Source organism: Eschrichtius robustus, chromosome 20 (assembly GCF_028021215.1).
Source record: "Eschrichtius robustus isolate mEscRob2 chromosome 20, mEscRob2.pri, whole genome shotgun sequence".
Lineage (NCBI taxonomy): Eukaryota > Metazoa > Chordata > Mammalia > Artiodactyla > Eschrichtiidae > Eschrichtius > Eschrichtius robustus.
The window spans coordinates 58,045,556-58,071,506 of record NC_090843.1 but is presented as its reverse complement, the minus strand read 5'-3'; the positions used below and the strand labels follow the sequence as shown (position 1 = coordinate 58,071,506).

The following is a 25,951-nucleotide window of genomic DNA, read 5'->3' as shown; positions in this document are numbered from 1 at the left end:
AATATTTTGTGTCTGTTCTACCAGGCAAGCACTAAATTAACAATATAGGAAATAATATCACATTTCAAGTTTTCCACCTATATTGGAGAGGAATCTCCCAATGAAGGAAATTATTATCAAGTGCTCATTTGTGATACATGCTTTAAGAGATTGTGGATGAAGAAATGCTGTTTTTTCAAACCTTGAAGATCTCCACTAAAGTACGTGTTATTTTTGAAACTGTCAAAATTCTTCAAAGTGAATAAGGTTCTCCCAAATACGAATGAACAGTGGATTATCGGACATTTAAGGAAAGCCTCCAACACAAAAGAGAGCAGCCAAAACAAAGGGAAATTACTTTCAACCTAGAATTCCAAATCCAGCCAAATGACCAACTGGTGTAAAACAGCTGTTGTCAATCATGCAGGAACTCAAAACCGTTACCTCCCACGCACCGTTTCTAGGAAAGCTACTAAAGAATGCACTCCACCAAAACGAGGACATAAACCAAGAAACAGGAAGACAAAGGAAACAGGCAATCAAACAAGAAAAGAGGCTCACAGAAGTCCCAGGGTGACACCTGGGTAGCAGGCCTCGAAACCAACCAGTCGGACTGAAGCAAGAGGACAGGGAGTTCCAGGAGGGCTAGTGCTAAGAAAAACATGAAACCAATAACATGCTTGACAAGTCAGATAGTGAGGGAAAATATTATTCAAAGGGGTTTTATTGGTTGGTCTGGAAGAATTAATGACAGTGAATAGTGTACTTACAAAAATAGTGAGGTAATTGTTAATTGCAAAAAGAGCAAACATCACACAAGCAAGGAAAGAACCAGAACAACAGAAAATTACTTGGCTCAGCAGTAGACAATACTAACAGAGTCATATTAAGAAAAACACTGAATATCAATTTAACCAAAAATTGTGTCATAGCTATACTGGGAGGACGGAGGGGTATAAATATGTATGGGAACATTTCTAGTAGCATAAACATATTCTCGTACATTCTTCAAGCTGAAGGCCTTGAATCTGACTCTGTCAACATCTTGGCAAGCCCACTTGGGTATGTATACTATCCCACAGTGCACAAAAATGCTTCTTCATCTTCTCAACTTGACAAGATTTTTCAAAATAACTTTGAGGCAAATTACCAAATTTTAATTTGTCAGTCAACACGATGAATTTGGAAAATACCTTCCTGATGTTGAGCTGAAAACCGTGTGAGGATCTTTTTTCACAGTGATGTTAAGGCTTAGCCAGAAATTTATCAATAAGTTTCTGGAATGCAAATTTATTTTCTTGATAAATAAAATTTCTTATAAAAAAATCAGCCTGGGGAGTAATTTTTGTAAAATATTTTCTGATTTGTCCTCAGACAAGTGGTCAGGCAGTAGAGGCAGGACAGGGAAGCTGGCTGGGTTTGGTGCTGACAGCCCAGAATGAACTGACAGGATGGGAAAAGTGCTGTCAGAGCAGGAGAAAAGGAGGAAGAGGAAGTCCCATACGCAAAACATGGACAGACGCCAATGTCCCCTGTCCTGCTCTGGAGAAGTCCCACTACAGGACTTCCCTGGTGGCACAGTGGTTAAGAATCCGCCTGCCAGTGCAGGGGACACGGGTTCGAGCCCTGGTCCGGGAAGATGTCACATGCCGCGGAGCAACTAAGCCCGTGCGCCACAACTACTGAGCCTGCGTTCTAGAGCCCACGCGCCACAACTACTGAGCCCGCATGCCACAACTACTGAAGCCCGTGCACCTAGAGCCCGTGCTCTGCAACAAGAGAAGCCACCGCAATGAGAAGTCCGCTCACCACAACGAAGAGTAGCCCCCGCTCGCCACAACTAGAGAAAGCTTGCGTGCAGCAACGAAAACCCAATGCAGCCAAAAATAAATAAATTAAAAAAAAAAAAAGAAGTCCCACTACACAGAGGAGTCTGCTACATACACAGCAATAAGAGCTCTTTTCAGCCAGGGTACAGACGACATCTGGAATATGTTTGTGTTAAGTACTCTCTGTAAGGCTGGTCTGGCTGTAAAACGTGGTAAAAGCCAATTTGGACTTCAGAGTTCAAATGTTTGGGATATAAGGTGGGATAACAAAACCCCTTGTGAGATAAAATAGGTGCTATTAGGGACTGGAAGCCTCCCAGAATTAAGGGAGAGTCAGGTAATTCTGAGGACAATCAGGGCATTTGAAGAGCATGCTTATTTCAAGATCTTATCTAGACCATGAACACAAAAAAGTAAACCTGATAAAGTTATCTGCCCCTCCTTGGAGTCTTCATACGTTTTGGAAAAGCTGAAACTATCTTGGATGCCTTTACTGGTTTAATGAGCCCAAACTTTTCAAAATCCTTCCCCGTGATCATGGCTTTTTTTTCCCCCCATACATTATTTACTGGATTGAGGTAGTTTTATCATAAAGCCACAAAAATGTAAAGCAGCTTAAAACAGATCTCTCTAGACAACAACTGCCAAAGGATGGGGGTAACTCTTCTCTCTGGAAGAAGTGTTTTAGCCATTATTTGGGTTTTGGCTAAACCCAGGCCATAAATATTTGGCCCAAAGTTGTCTTGTTAAGCTCTACTGTAAAGATTATGCAAATGGTGTTTGAGATAAATATACAATGTGTCCCTCGACAAGAGATGATCACGGCAGACAGAAAAGTTGTCTCCTAAGTTTATCCTTGCTACGTGGGCACAAAGCTCAAACATCAGGTGGACACACCACTGTGGGGGGAAGGGAACAAGATGCAGGAAGCCTAGCTGAAAGCCCCCAGCACAGAATATTCAAGAACCTTATGGAAACAGTACAACTTGTAAGTCCATCAGTAGTGGGCTGATGGATTAAATTACAGTACAGCAAAATCATGGGATGCTATAAGCCATGGAAAATAATTATGTAGTTCTGTACATACAGAATGGAAAATCTCCCACACATATTGTTAACCTTAAAAAAAAAAGCAGCAAGTTGCAAAAATACTGTTTATAATGGGATCCTGTTTTATGTGTGCAGCGTGTATTTTTGATTACATGGTAATCATGGTTACTGCTACGGAGTGGGGCTGTGTGCTGGATTTTCAGTTTTTCCTTTATATACTTCTACATCAATCTCTTTTTTTTTTCTTTCACAGTGAGCATGCACTACTTTTGTAGTTTAAAATTTTTAATTTAAAAATTAAAAAAGATTTTAAAAATTAAAAAAAAGCAACCATATGAAATGGGCGGGGTGGAGTGATAAAAAATATACCAAATCTTTAACAGTGGCTATCTTTGGGGGAATTTTTTTCTTCCTTCTACTTTTCTGCATTCTGCAAATCTTCTAAAAGGATGAAGAATTTTATAATGGAAAAATTAAATCATTTTGAGAACACTTTGAAAGTATAGAACAGTGAGGACAGTATGCTACTATTCATGTTAAAAAGTACACTTAGATAGACATACACTCTTATCCCTGGGATGTTACACAAGAAACTGGTAACCTTGACTCTTTTTTTTTTTTTTAATATATTTTTTAAAATTTATTTCATCTTTTAAAAAATTTTTGGCTGCCTTGGGTATTCGTTGCCGCACGCGGTCTTTTCTCTAGCTGCGGCGAGCGGGGGCTACTCTGCGTTGTGGTGCACGGGCTTCTCATTGCAGTGGCTTCTCTTGTTGCAGAGCACGGGCTCTAGGTGCGTGGGCTTCAGTAGTTGTGGCGCACGGGCTCAGTAGTTGTGGATCGCGGGCTCAGTAGTTGTGGCTCACGGGCTCTAGAGCACAGGCTCAGTAGTTGTGGCTCACAGGCTTAGTTGCTCCGCGGCATGTGTGATCTTCCTGGACCAGGGCTCGAACCCGTGTCCCCTGCATTGGCAGGTGGATTCTTAACCACTGCGCCACCAGGGAAGCCCCTGACTCTTTCTTTAGAGAGAAACAGAGTCACTGGGGAACAGCAGTGGAGGGAGATTTTTCATTCTCAGCCCTGACTTTTGAATTTTACAACGTGCATTTATTACCCCTTCTAAAAGGTGAAAATGTTTTAAAAATTAAAACTATTATATCACCTTGCAAAATTTGTTTTGAAAATACTGTGTTCACACCAAGTTTTATGAGGCAATTTTTTTGAAGGGAAAACAATGTTTCTTGATTGTTTATTTTTTGCAAGGACTTTTACATGTCATCTCGCCTCATGACCATATCAGAAAAGGGTTTTTTAAGTAGATAAGGAAACTCAGGCTCAGAGGAATGCAGTGCTTGCCTGAGGTCACACAGCAAAACAGACCTGCTCCAGGCTTCGAACTCTAGTCTGCCTGGCACTGACGCTTATGCTTTATTCACTCTCACAGGCTGGCCCTGAGGATTAGAAAGAAGTAGCCACCAACCAGTGCTGACCTATGGCCCCTCTTTACCTCTCTCTCAACTCTTGCTTTCTCTCATACTTCAAATGTAAATAGCGATCACTGATGTTTAATAAAATTCTGTTATTTGAATACAATCGTTTAATTCATGGGAAAAGGGCAACTGGTGGGCTGTGTGTGCTCATATTCATGTGATTCCAAGCATGTCTGGGTGCCTCTCCAAACTCAGTGCCTTTGGGGGTACCCAGCTTGATGGGACAATGTGTCTTGCAGATTCAACCTCATTATGTGGTTGCAAATGTCACAGCCGGGGTAACCCTGGCCTAGTCTCCCATCTCTTCAAAATCTTATTGTTGATTCATGAGGCCATTTTTTCGGGATCCTGCTTGGCCTACCTCAAAAAACCATGCACCCTACCAAAGCAGATCTCGACACCCCTCCCTGGTCAAAGGCTTATCTTAAACCTCTTACCCTCGTCTTCACACTCTGCTTGTCACCTGTTTCCTGATCCGTGTGGCTTCTCACTCCTGCCTTACCCTCGTCTCTCTGACCTGACACTCAGCGCTGTCTCTCCGTCTCAGTTCTTTTGATTCCTTCCTCAGACATCGTGTGCCATCTGCCCCATGGTTACTCTGCCTTTGGCTCCCAGGACGACACACTCAGGGTCTCTGTCCCAGACTCCATCTCCACGCAGGCCCTCTCTGGCAAAGCCCCTTCTATATACATTTGCCCCAACAGATAAGGACATTCCATGAGTTAAAGCCAAATCTAGTAGCAACAGCCTAGAAGCGCGGGAAGTAACCTTTCTATAGGGCCTCGCTGATGACCAGAGGGAGCCCAAACCAATCAAGGAGAAAGTTATTTCCTTCCGATTAGGAAGATGCTGTCATCAGAAGGTTTGTCATCTCGGGACTTCCCTGGTGGTCCAGTGGTAGAGAATCTGCCTTATAGTGCAGGGGACGTGGATTCGATCCCTGGTCAGGGAACTAAGATCCCACATGCTGCGGGGCAAATAAGCCCACGCACCACAACTACTGAGCTCACGCGCCTCAACTAGAGAGCCTGCGTGCTGCAAACCACAGAGCCCACGCACTCTGGAGCCTGCATGCCACAACTAGAGAAGAGAAAAACCCACACACCACAACTAGAGAGAAGCCCACGCACTGCAACAAAAGATCCTGCATGCCTCAACGAAGATCCCGCGTGCCGCAACTAAGACCCGATGCAGCCAAAAATAAATTAAATAAATAAATAAAAAGAAAGTTTGTCATCTCTGTAGTCAGCTGCCTTACATAGCTCCTTCTTTATTTCTCGTTTCTGCATCTTATATGGGAAGGAGACATGGCTCCAGGGTAGAACTGTTCACTTACAGAGCCACAGAGGGCAGGGACTTTGCCACTGGACACATGCCCTGTGCCCATCTCGGCTCTTAGCATGTGGAAGGCACTCACTATATATTTTTGAATAATTAATAAATGGATTAATCAAATTTAAAACAGTGGTGATATGAAAATGTCATGATTCTAAAGCTGTAGGAGAGGACATGATCTGACAGCCCCTCAGTTCTCAGGAAAGGCCCCTTGGTGGCTCACAGTCTGGAAGGTTTCGCTGAGCCATCGCGGCCACCTAGTGGCAGAGCACCTACATCACTGGCTGAGTAGGTTACTGGGTTTTTTTCTGTTTTTAATCAGTTTTTTTGAAGATAAAATGTGAAATTAAAATTAAGAAGTGGTAGTAAACATATTACGGGATAAGAGAGATTTAGAAGAATGGAGAGAGAAACCAAGAGATAGGAGTTAAACTCTGGGGAGGGCTGGGGAAGGGAAGGGCACTAAAGACAGGACAAGCAGAGTGGGAAGGAGCCACGGAGGGTGTCGTACTTGTCAAAGTTCACGTCCAGCATGCCCGCCTTCTCCGGGCTGATTCGTAGCAACGGCGTTTCCAGCCGCCGAATGCAGTCCTGGTCCAGCGTTGATGTCCAGTCTTGGAAGGTTTTTCGAACCAGTTCGTCAATGGCCTGAACCATCTGCTGATAGGTGTGTACGCTCTCCTCTCCCGTCCCGATGTGGGGCAGGAAATGAGCATTGGAAAGACACTGCAGGGGAAGAACCAGGGATGGCTGGAGTCACCTGCCACATTCCTCCGTGTCACCATCTCCCTGAGACCCCCATCCCCGCCCCCCCAACACACACACAGACACTCCGACAATATGTGGAAGACTCGGAGGGAAGGTGGAGCCAGAAGGAAAGGTGAGAGGAAGAGGCCACGGCACAACGAGAGAGGGAGTCCAAATGAAGAAAGAGAAGCACAGAGATTCAGCTCGAGGAAAAAAGTTGGGAAAAGAAAGTCCATCACAGGAGGTGAGGGATTTAAGAGGCACAAGGTCGAAAAGTAGCATGAGCCCTTCCTCAGGACAGATCACTACGTCTGCCACCCCCTGGACAGACCCAGTCTCGGTCAGGAAACCTCTCCAGGGACACTCTCTGGAGGCAACCCCCAGCCTCTCCCCCCCCACCCCACTCCTGCCCCCGCACTGGGCTCAGCCTGCAAACTCTACCATTGCCGTACTGAGAACAAGTTCTGGAAAAGGCCAGGCTTACGTTCATGACCCTGTCGATGCGACGCCGTAGGATCCGCACCCAGTGCGCCTGCCCCGAATGCTGGGCCATGTAGGGCTCCAGGTACGGCCACTTCTTGCTCAGCTCACGGTTCACGAGGGCCAGTTCGCTATTGAACAGCATGTAGAGATCCACCGCCTTCTTGTCATATGTTCTCTTGATAGTCTGATGAAGAAGAGGAAGTTGACAACACACCCAGGGATGCGGGTTCCCTGCAGCTCCACCCTGGAGGAAAGCTACACCCCTGCCGCGGGAGTCCCGCTCCCAAGGCATCCGGACACTGGGGGGACAGCGGAAGAAAAGAGGCACTGGCCATTTAGGACATGGGAGAGAGCATGAACGGAGGTTGGATGGTGTCTGGAAGGAACAGGAGGAACTGAAGGAAGGCATAAGAGAACCGGGGGTGGAGGAAGCAGGCGGGCAGCCGCACCTCTCGGGCTGCAAGCCTGTGGAAGGTGTCCAGCAGTAGCACCCCGTGCTCCACGTCACGGACTAACTCGAAGGCGGAGGTGATCAAGTTCTGAGTCATCACCTCCAGGTCCTTGACTCCAGCCCGGAACCTGCACGGTTAGAGGCATGCTGAAGGGTGGGTGCCCTCGCCTGCCCCCAAGGACATCCCCTGAGTAAGACTTCTATGCGTTACGTACTGAGGGCTTCCTAGGTGCCAGGCACTGAGTGCTTTACACGCATTAATCCATTTATCGCTCAAAACAGTGCAATGAGGTAGGCTTTATCACTAACTGTATTTTATAGGTGAGGAAACAGAGGCCCCAGGTGGCAGAACAACGTACGTAACTAGTTTGTGGCAGAACCGGGATCCAAGCCCAGAAAGGCTGACTCTGGAACCCTGAGTCTGAGCGGCCACCTCCTTCCTTGCACTTCCCCTGCCCTCCCCATCCCTGACCTGTGGCCTCCACGCTTCCCCAGCACACTCTGCTCTCACCTCCCTGACCTCCCTTCCCTGCTCGACCCCGGAGGCCTGCCTGTGGTGCTCTCACCTATTGTAGTCTTCGTGCCAAGAGGTGTTCTTGACGTCCAGGATGCCCCCGCGAACAGCTCGCAGCACATGCAGGTTTTTGTGGAAGATGTCCTCAATCTCCAGCAAGTTCCGTGTTATCTGGGGCCCCTGGGCGCCAGAGAAGCAGGGGAGGGGACCTTGCTTGCCATCTTCCCAGCGGGCGAAATGGAACTGACAGTCACATACCTGCAAAGGAGTCAGCGTGAGGCTTCCTGCCCTCCTTTCTGAACCTCTCTGTCCTGAGCTCTTTGGTTTAGCTTTAAATGGCTAAAAACTAAGGAGGACCAACCAGATGCAAGGGGCTACCGGGGTGAATTTTAGTTGCAGAATGAAATATGAGATACTAAGGCAGTGGTAACAGGCAAAAGTCTCAAAGCACGGCATGGTGGTCAGGCACACAGTCATGTGAAAAGAACCAAAGCAGCAAGTTCTATGTGTAGCCTCAGCCCCAGCTCCCCCAGCTCCTGGAGCATCTGCTGTTGGCTTTGAGTCTCCTTCCCTGACAGTCTTCCCACCTCGATAAGGTCCTTGCAGCGTTGCACAAAGGCATCGACCTGGGCAAATATGCTGGTCTGGTCTAGGACCCAGCCCCAGCGGGAGAACCTGTCGGAAGAAAGACTGACCAGTCAGAAGCGGGAACACGAGGCATTAACCAACCTGCCCAGGCCAGGCTAGAAACATGAGTCCTAGTTCAGGGGGAGCCTTAGAAAATGAGACCCCAAGAAACAGTTTTCCTGAACCCCAAGAGAAGAAACTCAAGGTGAGGAGAGCCAGAGAGGAAACAAAACATCTCAGTTCTAAGAGAAGGTTTACACACAATGGAATTTTAGACTTCAGGGCCAAGAAAGGAGGAAAAGACCAGGAGGGATTCCTGGGATCAGGGAGAAGGTTATTAGAGTTAGGAGGACCTACGGCTGGGAGCTAGAATATCCGCATCCACAGAGAAAACTCGGACCCATGTAAAAACTCTAGAAAAATATAATCCATAGGCTTGAAGTGCAAGCAAAAGGACTCAGAATCTGCCCGCTATAGGAACGACAAGGTGGGTAACACACAGGATATTAGGGGAGGCCCGTCGTACTGGGTATGCATCTGCACAGCCTGTAGGTAGTGGTCTCTCCAGGCGTGACAACAGGAGATGCAGCCTTGTAGGTCCTCCTTGCTAGAAATGACGTATCCCTCAAAGATCCGGTCCAGGGAGATGGCATGGCAGCACAGGCGGATGATCTCATTGCTCATCTGCAGATGGGGTCCCAACAGCCTCAGTTCACAGCCTTAGTTGCACCCCACCCTCTCTCGAAGTCCCCAAGACCACGCCTCAGGTCTCAGCCTCCTACTTCTGGATTTGGCTCCCGATACCCCTCTCGCCCCTGGCCCTCCACTGTTGGCATGGCAGCACCTCTGGGTTCCACCTCCACTGCCTGCCTCAGCCCAGCTCTGCAGCTGCATTTCTAGCCAGCGATAGGCTCAGCGCCCTTCCCCCACTCTTTGGCTCCACTGCCCTCCAGGAAATGTGCCGGCTCCTGCTCCTCAAAAGTCGGTGCTCCTTCCTAAGTCTGCCTCTCGCCCACTGCGAGTTCCATCTTTGGAAACGAGAAAGAGTGGGTCTTCCCCTCCAGTACAACTCAGCCTGGGAGTCTGTCCTTCGTGCCCCCCTCCCTCCCTGCACTCCATCTACGCCTCTTTGCAAAGCCCCTCTTCCCGCCTGGGCTACGTCCGTCTGGAAGCAAAATGTCCAGTCCAGGCCCCAACTCCGAGCATCACTAAAGTTGATGATGCAGGCAAAAGCCTGTGGTCTCCGTCCAACCTGAAGGGCATTCCTCACTACCTTTTCACCGCAGATGTCTGCCGGTGAATTCCGCCTTCTCCAGAAATCTGCGTCCTATTAATACGGCCACCCCCTTATAACCCTCTGGCCCACCCTCTGCAGACACACACCTTCCGGAAGAGGGAGGTCAGTCTCTCCCGAGTGTTGTAGTGGGGAGAGTTGACCCAGATGATGCGGATGAGACTGATCAGCCTTGGGACTTTACTAGAGATGTCCTTAGGCCTCATGAAAGCCAGCTCCTGGTAGGGTTCCTTCAGGATCGACAAAAAAGTCAGGTTTGACTGTGCTTGACGAGATCCATCCTGGCGGTAAAGAGAAACCAGGAGAAGACTTACCCCCCGGAAAGAACCGGTTCAAAGCGAGCGCTTTTGATCCTCCTCAAACCCAATCCCGACTTGCCTCTCCCGGGAAGCATTCCCAATTAACCCTACCTGGTGCCAATCACCTCAGGTCTCTGCCACCCTTCAGGACCAGAGCTTGTACATACCTGCTTTTATTCACTTACTAGTTTCTACAAAAATATTTTTATGTCTTTTCTCATGTGTGAGTCCCGTCTCTCCCACTAGACTGGGAATTCCCCAAGCTCAGGTTTTGCGTCTATTTCTCTAGTTTTTCCCCTTGAACTCTAACTCTGCACAAAGGAGACACTCAATAGCTGTTGATCAACTGGCTGGATATCACTCTCATTCAGCCCAGTGGTTGTCACCCAGGCCCTTCACTGCCCTGTTCTCAACGAGGGTTTTAGACTTCTCCACCTAACGGTGGCTCAGTTCCCTCAATACCAGCTTCAGATTCCACCTAGGAAGACAGGGCTTCTCTCTCTGTATTCTACAGACCACTCTGATCTCTGTGCGTCCCAACACTAAGATAATCAGCTTGTCATATTACACCAAATTTAACTTTTTTAAAGTGTTTCTCTTGCAGCTATCCCGGCTGAACCGCGTGGGTTTGTCTTTGGCCCCAGGCCATCTAGTCGTCTCTTTTGTGTAAGTCTTATTTCTCAGCTGGATTGTATGGGTTGGGCTCAGAGAGGGCACTCAATGTAGTACATTTGTTGAGTAACCAGAAGTCTCCCTAACTAAACTATAAGCTCCTTGGGACCTTGTGTTCTACCACTTTTATACTCTCCCACAAGTCCAAGTCCAAGCACTGGGTGCATCTATCTTTGCCTTTGATGACTTTGTTGACTCTCTCTTCTTAGCACCTTAAAGTGTCCCAACCACTGTACACTTTCTGGCAAGCCTCCATCCTTCGATCCACTCACAGACCTGGATCTGCTGGGCCAGCTTCATAAAGGGCGCCAGGTAGGATGACTTGGCAAGACGCAGGATGGACTCGATGTGTTTCACTCCCGGCTTCACCAGCTGTTTGCTGATGCCAGACAGGTCCATGCATCGGTTGCGCCAGAACTCAATCTCCTCCAAAGGACCTAAATTTTCTCCTGTCTCCACGGTCTCCTGGGCACTGAGCACTTCCTTTATCTGTCGTGTCCAGTGGATCATGGAGGCTGCCGGGGAGAGGACAAAACCTCCTGCATTTCTTTGCAGTACTCCCCAGTTGTGTCCTTCCCTGTTCCCCCTACAGAGCCCTCCTAACCCAACTCCTGTCCCAGCCTCTGGGCTGCCCCCTACCTCTCCCCTAGGAGCCCCGACACATGGGAAGTGCCAGCCACTCACTCTCTAGTCGCTGTACCAGCTCTTTGTCTTTAACCACCGCCTCAGGCTTCATGTTCATGGCCTCTGCAGGGATGTAGAGAACAGTGTGCCCCTCCAGTTTGTACCGAGTATCTAAGGAAAGGAAAGGACCATGAGAGCTCACAGAGGGCGATGGGTGTATGCCACCCCAGTTCCAACCATGGTTGATGATCTGGGGCCCAGGAAGTCTACGCATTTCAGGAGAGCAGGCAGGAGAAACTATGACTCATGCTTTTTTGATATCAAGCGGGAAAATGGCAGAAGGCAGAGATACCTCACTGAGATATAATAAGAGATTGTCACAAAATATGGTCAAAGATCTATACCATGCCCTCAACACTCTCTTCTATGACACATTTACTCCCCCTACTGCCCCCCCCCCCATCTCCCCTTACCCTACATGTACTCTTGGAAATTTCCAACTCTGAGCAGGTCTGGCCAACTGTTCTACAGCAGGAAACTCTACCTGGATTAGAAGGCAAACTGTACCCTGTTCCACTCATTCAACAAACACATTCCAAGCACCTACTCTGTGCCAAGCAACGCGGGTACTCAGGATCAATCTCCCCCCTGCCTCACTCTCTCTACTGTTGGTGGGGACTGGGGAGAAAGCAGGCATTCCAGTCTTTCCACTCACCTGTCAGGCAGGCCAAGAACCTGTGCAGGTGAGAAGCAAAATGATTTCGAATGCTCTCGGGCCAGGTTGTGTTTCTAAAGATCTGAGGGGCAAAGACGCCGTTGAGCAGCCGAAGCAGGGCTGGGATGTAGGAACCCCGCACTGTCCCAAAATGCACAGTCGCCTCAAAGTTCTCTGGAGTGATGGGAACTGGCGCTTGGCGAATGAAGTAGACAATCTGGTTCTGGGTCTGCATGAAAGACAGTAGATCAGGGTTCAGGGTCCAGGCCCAGCCATGATACCCAAGGGAATCTGAGGCTCCAATCATGAAAGCCTGGCTGAGTTCTTCGTCGCATTCCCTTAGCATATCCAATCCTTCTCCAAATATAAGCAACGTGAGGTGCTTCCTGTTCTTGTCAGGGACATAACAGAGTCCGTATACAGAGATGTGGGGAAGAAATGCAGAGAGCATGCCTTGAGGGTAGGGACTGTGTATTTTGTCCAACTTGGCTCCAGACCTAGCACAGTGACGGGGACATATTAGATGCTCCATAAATGATGGATGGATGGACGGATGGATGGATGGATGGATGGATGGATGGATGGATGGATAAATGGAAAGAAAAGGATACAGGAAAACCAGAAAGGAGAAGGACCAAAAGTAAGAGACAACTGTCTAGGGTTTTCCGTTTCACTTGCATATACTTTTCCCCCAATTTTTCACTTATCCTTCAGTTTTGTTTATGCCGAGTTTTTGTTGTTGTTTACATTCAGAAATGTATAACTCTCCTGTTGTTAAAACTTCTTAAAGTTTCTGACTTCTACATGCTTAGAAAAGTCATTTCCACTCTAAGATCAGATTCACCTGTCTTTTTTTGTTTAGTACTTTTGTAGCTACTCTTTATACTTGATTTAACTTTAAAAACTGAAAATAAAATGCAAAGAAGAAATTCATAATCATTCATCTTCCCACTACCCAGAATTAAATTTTGGCATTTTTTTTTTGTTTTTGGTTTTTTTTGGCCATGCCATGCGGCATGTGGGATCTTAGTTCCCTGATCAGGGATTGAACCTGCGCCCCCTGCATTGGACGCACGGAGTCTTAACCACTGGACTGCCAGGGAAGTCCTTGTATTTCTTTTTTTTAAAAAAAGCTTAACAATTATTATTTTTGTTAAAATGATATGTTAATTATAAATAACTGAAACAATGCAGAAAAGTACAAAGATAAAAGTTTAAATGTCATCTAAAATTCCACCACCCAGACATTAATTATGATCATTAGAGAAAATACTATTCCAGATATCTCTCTATAGATATATAGATAGATATATATATATAGATATAGATATAGATATATATACGTATATATATATATACACACACAGAAAAATAAATTAAAATAGTTATTTCAAAATAGGATCATGCTATTTTTTTTTTTAATATTATTTATTTATTTATTTATTTTTGGCTGCGTTGGATCTTCGTTGCTGCGCACGGGCTTTCTCTAGTTGCGGCGAGCGGGGGCTTCTCTTGTTTCAGGGCACAGGCTCTAGGCACGCGGGCTTCAGTAGTTGTAGCACACAGGCTCAGTAGTTGTAGCTTGCAGGCCTTAGAGCGCAGGCTCAGTAGTTGTGAGCACGGGCTTAGTTGCTCTGTGGCATGTGGGATCTTCCTGGACCAGGGCTCGAACACGTGTCCCCTGAATTGGCAGGCGGATTCTTAACCACTGCACCACCAGGGAAGCCCCAGGATCATGTTATTTGTAATTAAAAGTATTAAATTTAATTTTACTTGGGTTTAATAGAATAAAAACACATTGATGTGACTATAGTAAATGGTTGAGCTTCAAATAAATGTTTCTTTATCTCTAAGAGAGATTTCTTCCTAAAAGACCCCTTTCTAAGGTTATAAGAAAGCTTATGAAAAATATTAAGAGGTCAGGACTTCCCTGGTGGTGCAGTGGTTAAGAATCCACCTGTCAATGCAGGGGACACGGGTTCGAGCCCTGGTCCGTGAATATCCCACATGCCGCGGAGCAACTAAGCCCGTGCACCACAACTACTGAGCCTGCGCCTTACAGCCCGGGAGCCACAACTACTGAACCCGTGTGCCACAACTACTGAAGCCCACGTGCCTACAGCCCGTGCTCCACAACAAGAGAAGCCACCGTGATGAGAAGCCCACGCACCGCAACGAAGAGTAGCCCCCGCTCGCCGCAACTAGAGAAAGCCCACGCACAGCAACGAAGACCCAATGCAGCCAAAAAATAAATAAATAAATGAATAAAAAGAGGTTAGTTTTCTCACTACCTTCCAATTTTAAGTTCAGTTGACTCGCTGCTTTGAACGACAAGAACATTGGCATCCTCTTACTCTCTTGCATTTCTCACCACTTCCCAATTTTTGTTATACTATTATTTTTACATTGTCCAGGTTGATAACATTCACATTCTATAACATAACCATAATTACCATGGTTATTTAGTATTAGTTCTTTATTTAAATGAATTGAATATTCACAGAGTCTCTATTCCTGAGTTTTCTATTTGGTTCATTCCTTTTTTTTTTTTTTTTTTTTGGTTCATTCTTTAATGAACCGGATTTCCATTGATGATGTCATTTTTGCTTTTCAAAGTAGGGTTCTTTCAAGACTAAAAATGACTGCCTGGGCTTCCCTGGTGGTGCAGTGGTTAAGAATCTGCCTGCCAATGCAAGGGACATGGGTTCAAGCCCTGGCCTGGGAAGATCCCACGTGCCGTGGAGCAACTAAGCCCGTGCGCTACAACTACTGAGCCTGAGCTCTACAGCCCGCAAGCCACAACTACTGAGCCCACGTGCCACAACTACTGAAGCCTGCATGCCTAGAGCCCGTGCTCCACAACGAGAAGCCACGACAATGAGAAGCCCGCACACCGCAACGAAGAGTAGCCCCCACTTACCACAACTAAAGAAAGCTTGTGCACAGCAACGAAGACCCAACACAGCCAAAAATAAATAAATAAATAAATAAATAAATTTATAAAAAATAAAATAAAATGAAAATGACTGCCTATTTGTTGCCTCTATACTTGACCATCTAGGCTGGGAATTATACCCTTGGGTTACACTATGGTTCCTGGAGAACTCGTAGGTGTAACTTCTGGGTGTTCAGAGAAGTCTGAGATCAGCCTAATGGTTCCCCTTGGTAGATAATTTGGGTTTTTGACTAGAGGCCTAAATAATTTTTTCCCAAATTTTTATTTTGAAAAAAATTCCAACCCATAGAAAAGTTGCAAGAAAGGCACAATGAACAATAACATGATCTTCATCTAGATCCACTAATTGTTAACATTTTGCTGTACTTGTGCATGATTGCACTCTCTCTCATTTTCTCTCCCTCTCTCTCTGCTGAGCCATTTCAGAGTTAGCAGCAGACGTTATAAAACTACACCCTTACATACTTCAGCATATGGCTCCTAAAAGGGAGGATATTCTCCAACATTCTCAACACTGTAATTATCACACTCAGAAAATTTAACTGCATTTAATACTTTATATAATACACAGTTTATATTCGATTTTCCACAGTGGTCCAAATAATGTCATTTACAGCTGGTTTCTTCCCATCCAGGATCCAATACAGATCACACATGGTTGTGTCCCCTTTAATTCCACATAGTTTCCCAGTCTTTTTCTTTCTACCATGACAGTGATATTTCTAATAGTCCAGGCCAGTTGTTTTCCAAAATGTCCCTTAATTTTGATTTATTGGATTGTTTCCTCATTATTAGATGCAGGTTAAATATTCTTGGCAGGAATACCACATAGGTGATGTTCCCAAAGAATTAATTTCCCCGAATTTAAGTAACCTAAGACGTGTATTGACATTAAACACTGTGTAACAAATTTTTGTGGAATAAAGTATGTCCTTTCAATTCCCACATTCTGTTCCTCCTGCAGTTCAGGGAAATTCTCTGTTTTTTTTTTTTTTTTTTTTTTTGGTTGCACTGGGTCTTAGTTGTGGCAGGCGGGCTCCTTAGATATGGCATGTGAACTCTTAGGTGCAGCATGCATGTGGGATCTAGTTCCCTGACCAGGGAGGGATTGAACCTGGGCCCCCTGCAATGGGAGCTCAGTCTTATCCACTGCATCACCAGGGAAGTCCCTCTGTATTTTATTTTTAAATTTATATTCTGTTTCATTAGTTGGTACCCTATGTTAGATCACCTGTGTCTGTCTTTCACATCTATTAACTTCTCTCCAATTGTATTGTCATTGGTTTTTTCTTCTGCATACACTGTAATTATCTCAAGCCTCTCTTCTACATCTGTTCCAATTTTCAGTGGTAGCTATTCAGTTCCTTGCTGTTTCTAACCTACTAATTTTAACATGTAAACATGCTGCTTTCTTTATTTCAAAAATCTGCAGTCTCCCTTTTATTTCATTCTCACATTTTACCATTTCGTCTCTCAGCTTATTAAAAAATTAAACTCGTGTTCTTATTAAGTCGTACTGTAACATGATGCTGTTGTGAGGAATTGCCTTCTGTTCAGTTATGTTTTCCTCTTTTGCATGTTTTGTTCTGTTCTTTTTCTCCCTTGATGTAGTATGCTTGCAGTTGCCATGCAATTTCTTTTCACTTGCCTCATGCTTGCGCAGCTCTCTGAATTCATTCTTTTTGCTTTAAAGTACTGTGGGTGACTTCCTGATGTCCCACTGTGAGAGCCCAGTTTCATTTCCCCCTCGAAGTTAAAGTGAAAGGGTTGGGTATTTTATGTTTCATTCACTTTTCTCTAGCCTAAGATAACTGCATGAGGGGATGGGCAGATGGTTAAGGCTAATTTAAAACAGTGTAAAATCTTTGTTAAAATACGTGGGCTCTTTCTTTTCAGATTTTGTAAAAAACCGAGGTTCACTCCACCTCACTAGGGGGCGTCCACCATTCCCGCAGGGAGGACGGTTTCCATAAGTCAGTACATAGACCTTTCATTGGTCCCCACTTTTAAAGTTTATTAGATTAGATTTTGCTTCTTTCCTTGTTTGTTTACTCTTGGGTGTTTGTTGTTGTTTTCTCGTTTTACTTTTTACTATTTATCAAGTATTCAAGAGTAATAATTTCTTAAGGGAGTTTTTCAATTGTCCATCTTGCCCCAGGAGAATACAATTAAATCCGTGATCTATTTAGAATATTTTTTGGCATGCTAAATAGATTTTTTTCAGCTTTGTCGAGGCAAAATTGACAAATAAACATTGTATATATTTAAGGTATACACCTTGCTGTTTTGACATACATATACACTGTGAAATGATCACTGCAATCAAGCTAATTAACATATCCATTATCCCATATGGTTACCATTTTCTTTCTCTTTTTTTTTTTTGTAGTGAGAACACTTAAGAACTACCCTTTAGCAAATTATACATTATAGTATTATTAACCATAGTTACCATGCTGTATATTAGATCTCCAGAGCTCATTAATCTTGCATAACTGAAACTTTGTACAATTTTCCCCCCGTTTTATTGAGATATAATTGACCTATAACATTGTATTGGTTTAAGGTATACAGCGTAATGATTTGATATGTATATTTATTGCAAAATGATTACAATACGTTAACACCTATCACCTTACATAATTACAATTTTTTTTTCTTGTCAGAACTTTTAAGATCTGTTCCCTTAGCAACTTTCAAATATACAATACAGTTTTGTTAACTAGAGTCACCATGCTGTATGTACATTACATCCCCAGAACTTATTTATCTAATAATTGGAATTTTGTACCTTCTGACCAACTTCATCCATTTTCCCTACTCCCCCATCCCCAACTCTGGCAGCCACCAATCTGTCCTCTGTTTCCCTCCATCTGAATCTCTGTTTCTCAATCTGTCCTGTTCTCTGTTTCTATTAGTTTTTTTTTTTTTCTAGATTCCACATATAAGTGAGATCATACAGTAATTGTTTTTCTCCCTCTGACTTATTTCACTTAGCATAATACCCTACAAGGCCACCCATGTTTTTGCAAATGGCAAGTTTTTTTTCTCTCTCATTGCTGAATAATATTCCTCTGTGTGTGTGTGTATTCCACATTTTCTTTATCCACTCATCAATGATGGACACTTAGGCTGTTTCCATACCTTGGCTATTATAAATAAACTATAATGAATGTGGGGGTGTGGATATTTCTTCGAGATCGTGCTTTCATCTCCTTTGGATATACACCCAGAAGTGGAATTGCTAGATCATATGGTAGTTCTATTTTTATTTTTTTGAGGAACCTCCATACTGTTTTCCATAGTGACTGTACCAATTTACATTCCCAGTGCACAAGGGTTCCCTTTTCTCCACATCCTCATCAATATTTGTTATCTCTTGTCTTTCTGATGATGGCCATTCTAACAGGTATGAGGTGATACCTCACTGTGGTTTTGATTTGCATTTCTCTGATTAGTGATATTGAGCACCTTTTCACATACCTGCTGGCCATTTGTATGTCTTCGTTGGAAAAATGTCCTTTCGATTCTTCTGCACAGTTTTTAATCACATTGTTTTTTCTTGCTATTAAATTGTATGAGTTCTTTATATATATTTTAGATATGTATTCATCTCTTATCAGGTATATGATTTGCAAATATTTCCTCCCATTCATAGGTTGACTTTTCATTTTGTCGATGATTTCCTTTGCTGTGCAGAAGCTTTTTAGTTAGATGTAGTCCCACTTGTTTATTTTTGCTTTTATTGCCTTTGTTGTAGTGACAGAAAATTTGTACCCTTTGACCAACATTTCCCTATTTCCCCCTTGCCCCACTAGATTTTTTTAATAGAAAACCTTTGTTTTCCACATTTCCCAATTCTATTCATTGAATAATCCATCTTTCCCCACAGATTTTAAATGCAATTTTTGTAGAAAACGCTTACATATATGTTTCTGGACTCTCTCTGTTTCTTTACTGTTGATTATATAATACATATTCGTGCCCCAATCTAACTATTTTAATTACTGTAATTTAATAAAAGATTTTCATATTCACAGGTCTCCTACATTACTTTTCTTCTTCATCTTTTTTTTTTTTTTTTTGCTATTTTCATTTCATTTTTCTAGATATACTTTAAATAATCCTTTACACTAGGGATCTAGGGTCTGGGGCACTTTGATCGGAGTTGCATTAAAACAATACTTTTTTTGGATGGAATGATCTTTATAATATCAAGATTCCCACTCAGAAACAGGATAGGGCTCATCATTTATTTAAATCTTCTTTCTTGGCCTGCAACAAAGTTGTTTTCTTTCGTATAAATCCTAAATTTCTTTTTGCAAATTTTTGTTCCTTTTGTGAATGAAATATTTTTTTCATGATGCTTTATAGCCGATTATTGCCAGTACACAGGAAAAAGCCATGGCCTGTTTTGGGCTTTGTTTAATGTGGAAGCTTCACAAATTATGTTGCTGAGCAGGGCCATGCTAATCTTCATTATCATTTCAATTTTTGCATATGCGCTGCCAATAAAAGCAAAGCAATAGCCTTTTTCTTTTCCAAAATTTTATTTCTAAAAATTTCCAACATACAGAAACACTAAAAGAATTTTACAATAATGACCTGTACACCCACCACCCATATTCTACCACCATTTTACTATACTTCTGTCTTTTAACTGTTTCCCTACCCATGGTTTACCTTTCACTAATGTATCCTCCCCATTGTTGGAATAGTTATCTATCTAACCCAGGAAAGCCTTCAATAGTTCCCTCTGGGATAAAGCCAAATTCTTTAGCATAACATACAAGGCCCATCACAAGCTGACCCCAACCCACCTTTCCAGTATCATTTCCCACAACTCCTCTTTCTTTGCACATAAAGTGTTCTTTACCTGGATGAGCATACTCAGCCTCGATGAAATCCTACTTACCCTTCATCCCCAACTCAAATATCACCTCCATCACCAAGCCCTGCCGGCATTCCACTGGCTACATTAGTTGCTTCCAAAAAAGCTCTTATAAAGCTTTGCCCAGGCATCATAATATACTGTAAATATTTTTTATATGTCTGTCTTCCCCACTAGACCATGAGATCATCGAAAGCAAAACCTTGCCTCATTCCTCTCTGTATCCTGCTGCCAAGCAGGGTGTCTGACACACTGTGAGGCTCAACAGACCTTGTACACAGGAGATAAGACTCACAGACGACAGAGATCCTCAGAACCCTCAGCCCCCTGGGAGAACACCCTGAGGTCTGGACGGCGGAGTACGTACCTGCACAGGCATCCCCAGACCTAGCTTCAGCCCCAAACAGGGGTCGATGAAGATGGTGAGGATGGGCTCCGAAGGGTCCTGGGCAAAGTGTTCCAGAATGGTATCGTGCTCCTCTGTCCAAGTGGCAGCTGCCAGTCCTGTCAGCACAGCTCGGGACAGGAAAAGGGGCTTCTGCAGAAGGAGAGCAGAGGGCCAGAGCAGGGACAGCTGTTAGGATGGGTCACTTCTCCCATCCACTGTCACGTATGAGACGTGGGGGATGAGAGATGTCAGACAGCTTCAGAACGGGGAAGGGAAAGCTGAGAACGGACTGAAAGACAGGTTTCAAGCTTTCGAAGAAACAAGACAATAAGATTCTCTTCCCTCTACCAGTAAAAACAGAATGGATCATGGAGGAAGACTGAGGGATATTATCTTCCCAAGATATTTCATTTATGCCTGTGTTTGTAAAAATGTCTTATCAAGCAACCCTCAACCTCACAGTAAAAATAAATCAAGGGAACATGTAGGATATTAGCCTGAGTCAAACAATTAGGATTCCATATGTATGTGTTAGCATACGGTATTTGTTTTTCTCTTTCTGACTTACTTCACTCTGTAATGACAGACTCTAGGTCCATCCACCTCACTACAAATAACTCAATTTCATTTCTTTTTATGGCTGAGTAATATTCCATTAAAGCTGGGACAAGGTGAGAGAGTGGCATGGACATATATACACTACCAAATGTAAAACCGATAGCTAGTGGGAAGCAGCGGCATAGCACAGGGAGATCAGCTCGGTGCTTTGTGACCACCTAGGGGGGTGGGATAGGGAGGGTTGGAGGGAGGGAGACGCAAGAGGGAAGAGATATGGGGATATATGTATATGTATAGCTGATTCACTTTGTTATAAAGCAGAAACTAACAAGCCATTGTAAAGCAATTATACTCCAATAAAGATGTTAAAAACAAAAAACAAACAAACAAAGAAAACAATTAGGAGCAAGGGGATGACAAGCTGGAGAAAGGATAAGGGTAAAAGAGCAATTTCTCCATGATGTGGCCTCCACAGGATACTGGAATAGGTATGTGATATTGGGCAAAAGTCAACTGGCATATCAGTGAGGAAAAAAGAAAAAGGGAGGGGAAAAGACAAGACTGCAAAACACCAAAGAACAAATCAATTGGATGGAAAATAAATCATAACTGGTGGCTAGAAAAAAGACAGCATTATTTTGAACACTACTACATAAATTAAGAAAACTAGAGGATATAAAAATCTAGCTCGGTGAACTTGAGAAGTCACCCCGTCCTTCTTCCAGTACTTCTGGAAGATGAGAAGGAATCCCTTTTACTTAAAGTTTCCAGGTCAAGAAAATTTAGCTAGTAATCTAAAATCTTCCGTATATAAATACATACATGAAGAACCAACGAGAAAAACACTAAGACCCAGATAAATAAATGGACGAAAGGATATGAACAAACATATCATGTCATAAAAAAAAGAGAAAATGAAAATGTGAAATAAATGTTCAATTTCATTTGAAATCAAAGAAATACAAATAAACATAGCAAAGGTATATCATTTATTGCCTATCATTTTTTAAAAAATCCTTGCTAGGGAATTCCCTGGTGGTCCAGTGGTTAGGACTCCACGTTTTCACTGCCGAGGGCGCAGGTTCAATCCCTGCTCAGGGAACTAAGATCCCACAAGCCGCGGGATGCCGCCAGAAAAAAAAAATAAAATAAAATAAACTTTGCTAAACTGCTAACACCCAGGCCTGGAAACGGTTTGTTGCTAGTGCGAGGGCAAAAAAATGCAATTTGTTTGAAAAACAATTTGGCATTATGTATTAGAGGTGTTAGAAATGTTCTTTACTCTTCGATTCAGGAATTCCATAATCAGGAATCTAACTTAAGGAAATATTAAGTATTTCAAAATGTGTTCGTTTTATTTATAATATTCATCACTGTATTATTATGAGAGCAAAAAAATCATAAATGGCAAATGTCCAAGAGTAAAGATTTAACTGTGATACATATATCTTATGGAGCACCGTATGAACATTAAAAATGGTGCTTACAGGGACCTCCCTGGTGGTCCAGTGGTTAACACTCCACGCTTCCATTGCAGGGGGCACGGATTCAATCCCTGGTCAGGGAACTAAGATCCCGCATGCTGCACGGCGGCCAAAAAAAAAAAAAAAAAAAAAAAAAAAAAAAAAAAGTATGTAATAACAGTAATGAAAATACTACATATTAAAAAAAAAGAGGTATCTTGTGATTTACATATTTGTGATTAAAAAAATAAAGGCAGCCTGATGTATTTTTTTAAGTATATAATAACATGAAGAATAAAAAAATGTTTTGTGAGAAAGCCTAATAAAAAATTATAATGTGTGGTACAGTTAGGATTGCTAAAAAACAAAAAAACTTGCAAATCTACACAGAAAGAAAGGACATATACCAAATTAGTAACGTTGGATGTGTTCAGGCAGTAATACTATGACTTTTATTTTCCCTTTCTTTGTTTTACTTTTCTGTCCCTTCCAATTTTTTTCTTTAATGAGTAGTTGTCACTTTTCTCTCCCTTTTTAAAAAAGTTCAAGGTCACCACTCTATTCTTCTAACCCAGGTAACTGAGGGTGTGCCTCAGCTCTGATGCAGCTTGGAAATAAAGGTATAGAGGTTACTGAGTGTCAGATTCTGAAAGTATTTCAAGTGGTTTCTGTAAACTCTTCAGCCAAAGGAGGGAACTGAAGGACAGGAAGAAAGAGGATGTCTTAGAAATTAGTATCCAATTAGGACAGTGTCCGCCCAGCTTGTTCACCTTGTTCAGATGTTCACCCATTCAACGGATATAGCTTATTGCAATCTGACCCAAGGTGGAGAGATGAGGAAGGGCCTAAGAGCCCTCTTCCTCACTGAAAGCCCTCTTCTTTGGGAGGGGTAGGGGACACGGATAACTTTGCCCTTTACTCGGTGTACTGGATTTGCAGTGAGCAGGCTACCAGTAGAAAGTAAAGAGAAGGTAGTGAGAGATTGAAGAGAATTCCTCGTACACCATTCTGCAACTGATCCTTTGATTCACCAGTTGTTGGGGAGGAATATTTGTCTCAGAGAAAAGCCAGACTTACCACGTCTACCTCACGCTCCTGTAATTCTTCTTTCTGTATTTCAGGTTCCTCCAATATTGGCTCTGGGAAGAATGAAAATTCAAAAATGAAGGCATTCCATTAAAAGTTAAACACAGGGCTTCCCTGGTGGCGCAGTGGTTGAGAATCTGCTTGCCAATGCAAGGGACACGGGTTCGAGCCCTGGTCTGGGAAGATCCCACATGCCGCGGAGCAACTAGGCCCGTGAGCCACAACTACTGAGCCTGCGCGTCTGGAGCCTGTGCTCCGCAACAAGAAAGGCCATGACAGTGAGAGGCCCGCGCACCGCGATGAAGAGTGGCCTCCGCTCGCCGCCAACTAGAGAAAGCCCTCGCACAGAAACGAAGACCCAACACAGCCAAAAATAAACTAATAAATTAATAAATTAATAATAAAAAAAAATGTTCTTTAAAAAAAAAAAAAGTTAAACACAGAGACTTCCCTGGTGGTCCAGTGGTTAAGTCTCTGAGCTTCCACTGCAGGGTGCACGGGTTCGATCCCTGGATGGGGAACTAAGATCCCACATGCCGGCCAGCACAGCCAAAAAACAACAACAAATAAAAGAAGTTAGGACTTCCCTGGTGGCGCAGTGGTTAAGAAGCCGCCTGCCAATGCAGGGCACACGGGTTCGAGCCCTGGTCCGGGAAGATCCCCCATGCCGCGGAGCAACTAAGCCCGTGAGCCACAACTACTGAGCCTGCGCTCTAGAGCCCGCGAGCCACAGCTACTGAGCCCGAGTGCCGCACCTACTGAGGCCCGTGTGCCTGGAGCCTGCGCTCCGCAACAAGAGAAGCCACCGAAGTGAGAAGCCCGCGCACCGCAACGAAGAGTAGCCCCCGCTCACCACAGTTAGAGAAAGCCCGTGAGCAGCAACGAAGACCCAATGCAGCCAAAAATAAATAAATTAAATAAATTAATTAAAAAAAAAAAAAGAAGTTAAACACGGAGTCACCATATGACCGAGCAATTCCACTTCAAGGTACTTGAAGTACCTTGAGAAACTGGCACCCCATGGCCCCTATATCTTTACTTCTAACTTGCACCAGAGCCTGGCCTCTTAGCAGGCACTCCCTATTCCCCTTTCCTCCCAGATCCTGGTAACCACTAATCTACTTTCTGAGTCTATGAATTTGCCTATTCTGGACATTTTATATTAGTGGAATCATACAATATGCGGTCTTTTGTGACTGGCTTCCTTCACTTGGCATGTTTTCAAGATTCATCCACGTTGTTGCATCGTAGCAGACCTTCATTCTTTTTTATGGCTGCATAATATTCCACTGCAATTTGTTTATCCATTCATCGTTGATGGACGCTTGGTTGTTTCCACCTTTTGGCTGTTGTGAATAGCACTGCTGTGAACATGGGCATACCAATGTCTGTTCGAGTCCCTGTCTCCAGTTCTCTGCAACTAAACCTGCCACAGTGAAGATCCCACATGCCACAACTAAGACCCAGCGCAGCCAAATATAAATAAATATATATATATTTTTTTAAATTTTCTTTTAAAAAGCTGACTGGGGCTGGAGGGGGCACAGAAGGAGGCAGGGGAATGAAGGCGGTCAGTATTAAGGTCATTCTAGGCATTCAGATTCTGGCCTGCCATTCTTCCCCCATCCTCTTCCCACATGGAGAAGTTGGGGCCCACAGAAATCAGCCCCTCTCCAAGCAAACCACCATCCCCACTCTGGACTCCATAAAACCCAGGGGGGTGTCCCTCTCCTTCCTGATCTGTTGCTCACACAGGAGACTGGGGTAAAACTGGTGGGCCTCCCATCTCCCGTGGGCTGAAAGGAAGAAGGAACAAATGAGATGCAACCAAAAGACCTTGGGGAACAGGACACTCCAACTTCCAGAAGGAAAACCTAAGAGGGGAGTGAGGCACACAGGCCGAGGAAGGAAATCATGAGAAAGATGGAACAGCTGATTCTAGGAGCTCAGTGGTGAGTGGGATGGGTAACCAAGAAACCCAACGCCCTTCGAGAAAGCCAAGGGCATCCAAGGTTTCAGACAGGAACAAGGCGGAGGAGGGAGACTGAGACAATCTCAAGAGTAAACTGGTTTTGTCCTCTATTGTAATACAATTTATATAAAGTCTAAACCATGCAATACGATACTAGTATGTGATGGTCATGGATACACGCAGTAAAAGTTTAGGAAACAGGCTTGAGAATGACAAACACCAACTCAGAATAGCGGTGACCTCTGGAGAAGGAGAGAAGGGCTTGTGGGGGGGGGAGTAGCAGGGGGACAAAGGGATTCACTTGTTGCCATCATGATTTATTCTCACATTGGGTGACGGGTACATGGGTGTTCATTATCTCATTCTCTGTATTTTTTCTGATTTGCCTGAAATATAGGTCTACAATCCCTTATCCAAAACCCCTGGGATCAAGTATATCTCAGAATGTAGACTTGTAATACCGTATGGTATGTGAGACCCCCCCACCACATCTTGGGGCCTCTAGAACAGCACTCCACAAACTTTTAG

General features: G+C 43.9%; 1 protein-coding gene across 1 annotated transcript in view; it reads right to left on the bottom strand.

Moving 5' to 3' along the window:
• The window catches only part of DNAH2 (dynein axonemal heavy chain 2), a 94,147-nt gene that overhangs the window by 65,575 nt on the left and 2,621 nt on the right, over positions 1-25,951 (bottom strand). Inside the window, exons 2-11 of the mRNA XM_068529806.1 lie at positions 23,443-23,504; positions 20,324-20,494; positions 12,110-12,338; positions 11,455-11,565; positions 11,047-11,285; positions 9,889-10,080; positions 7,931-8,136; positions 7,363-7,492; positions 6,915-7,097; positions 6,195-6,409 (exon numbers count right to left, since the gene is read on the bottom strand). Coding sequence (XP_068385907.1) covers positions 6,195-6,409; positions 6,915-7,097; positions 7,363-7,492; positions 7,931-8,136; positions 9,889-10,080; positions 11,047-11,285; positions 11,455-11,565; positions 12,110-12,338; positions 20,324-20,494; positions 23,443-23,504 — 1,738 coding nt within the window. The remainder of the gene's footprint in view (positions 1-6,194; positions 6,410-6,914; positions 7,098-7,362; positions 7,493-7,930; positions 8,137-9,888; positions 10,081-11,046; positions 11,286-11,454; positions 11,566-12,109; positions 12,339-20,323; positions 20,495-23,442; positions 23,505-25,951) is intronic.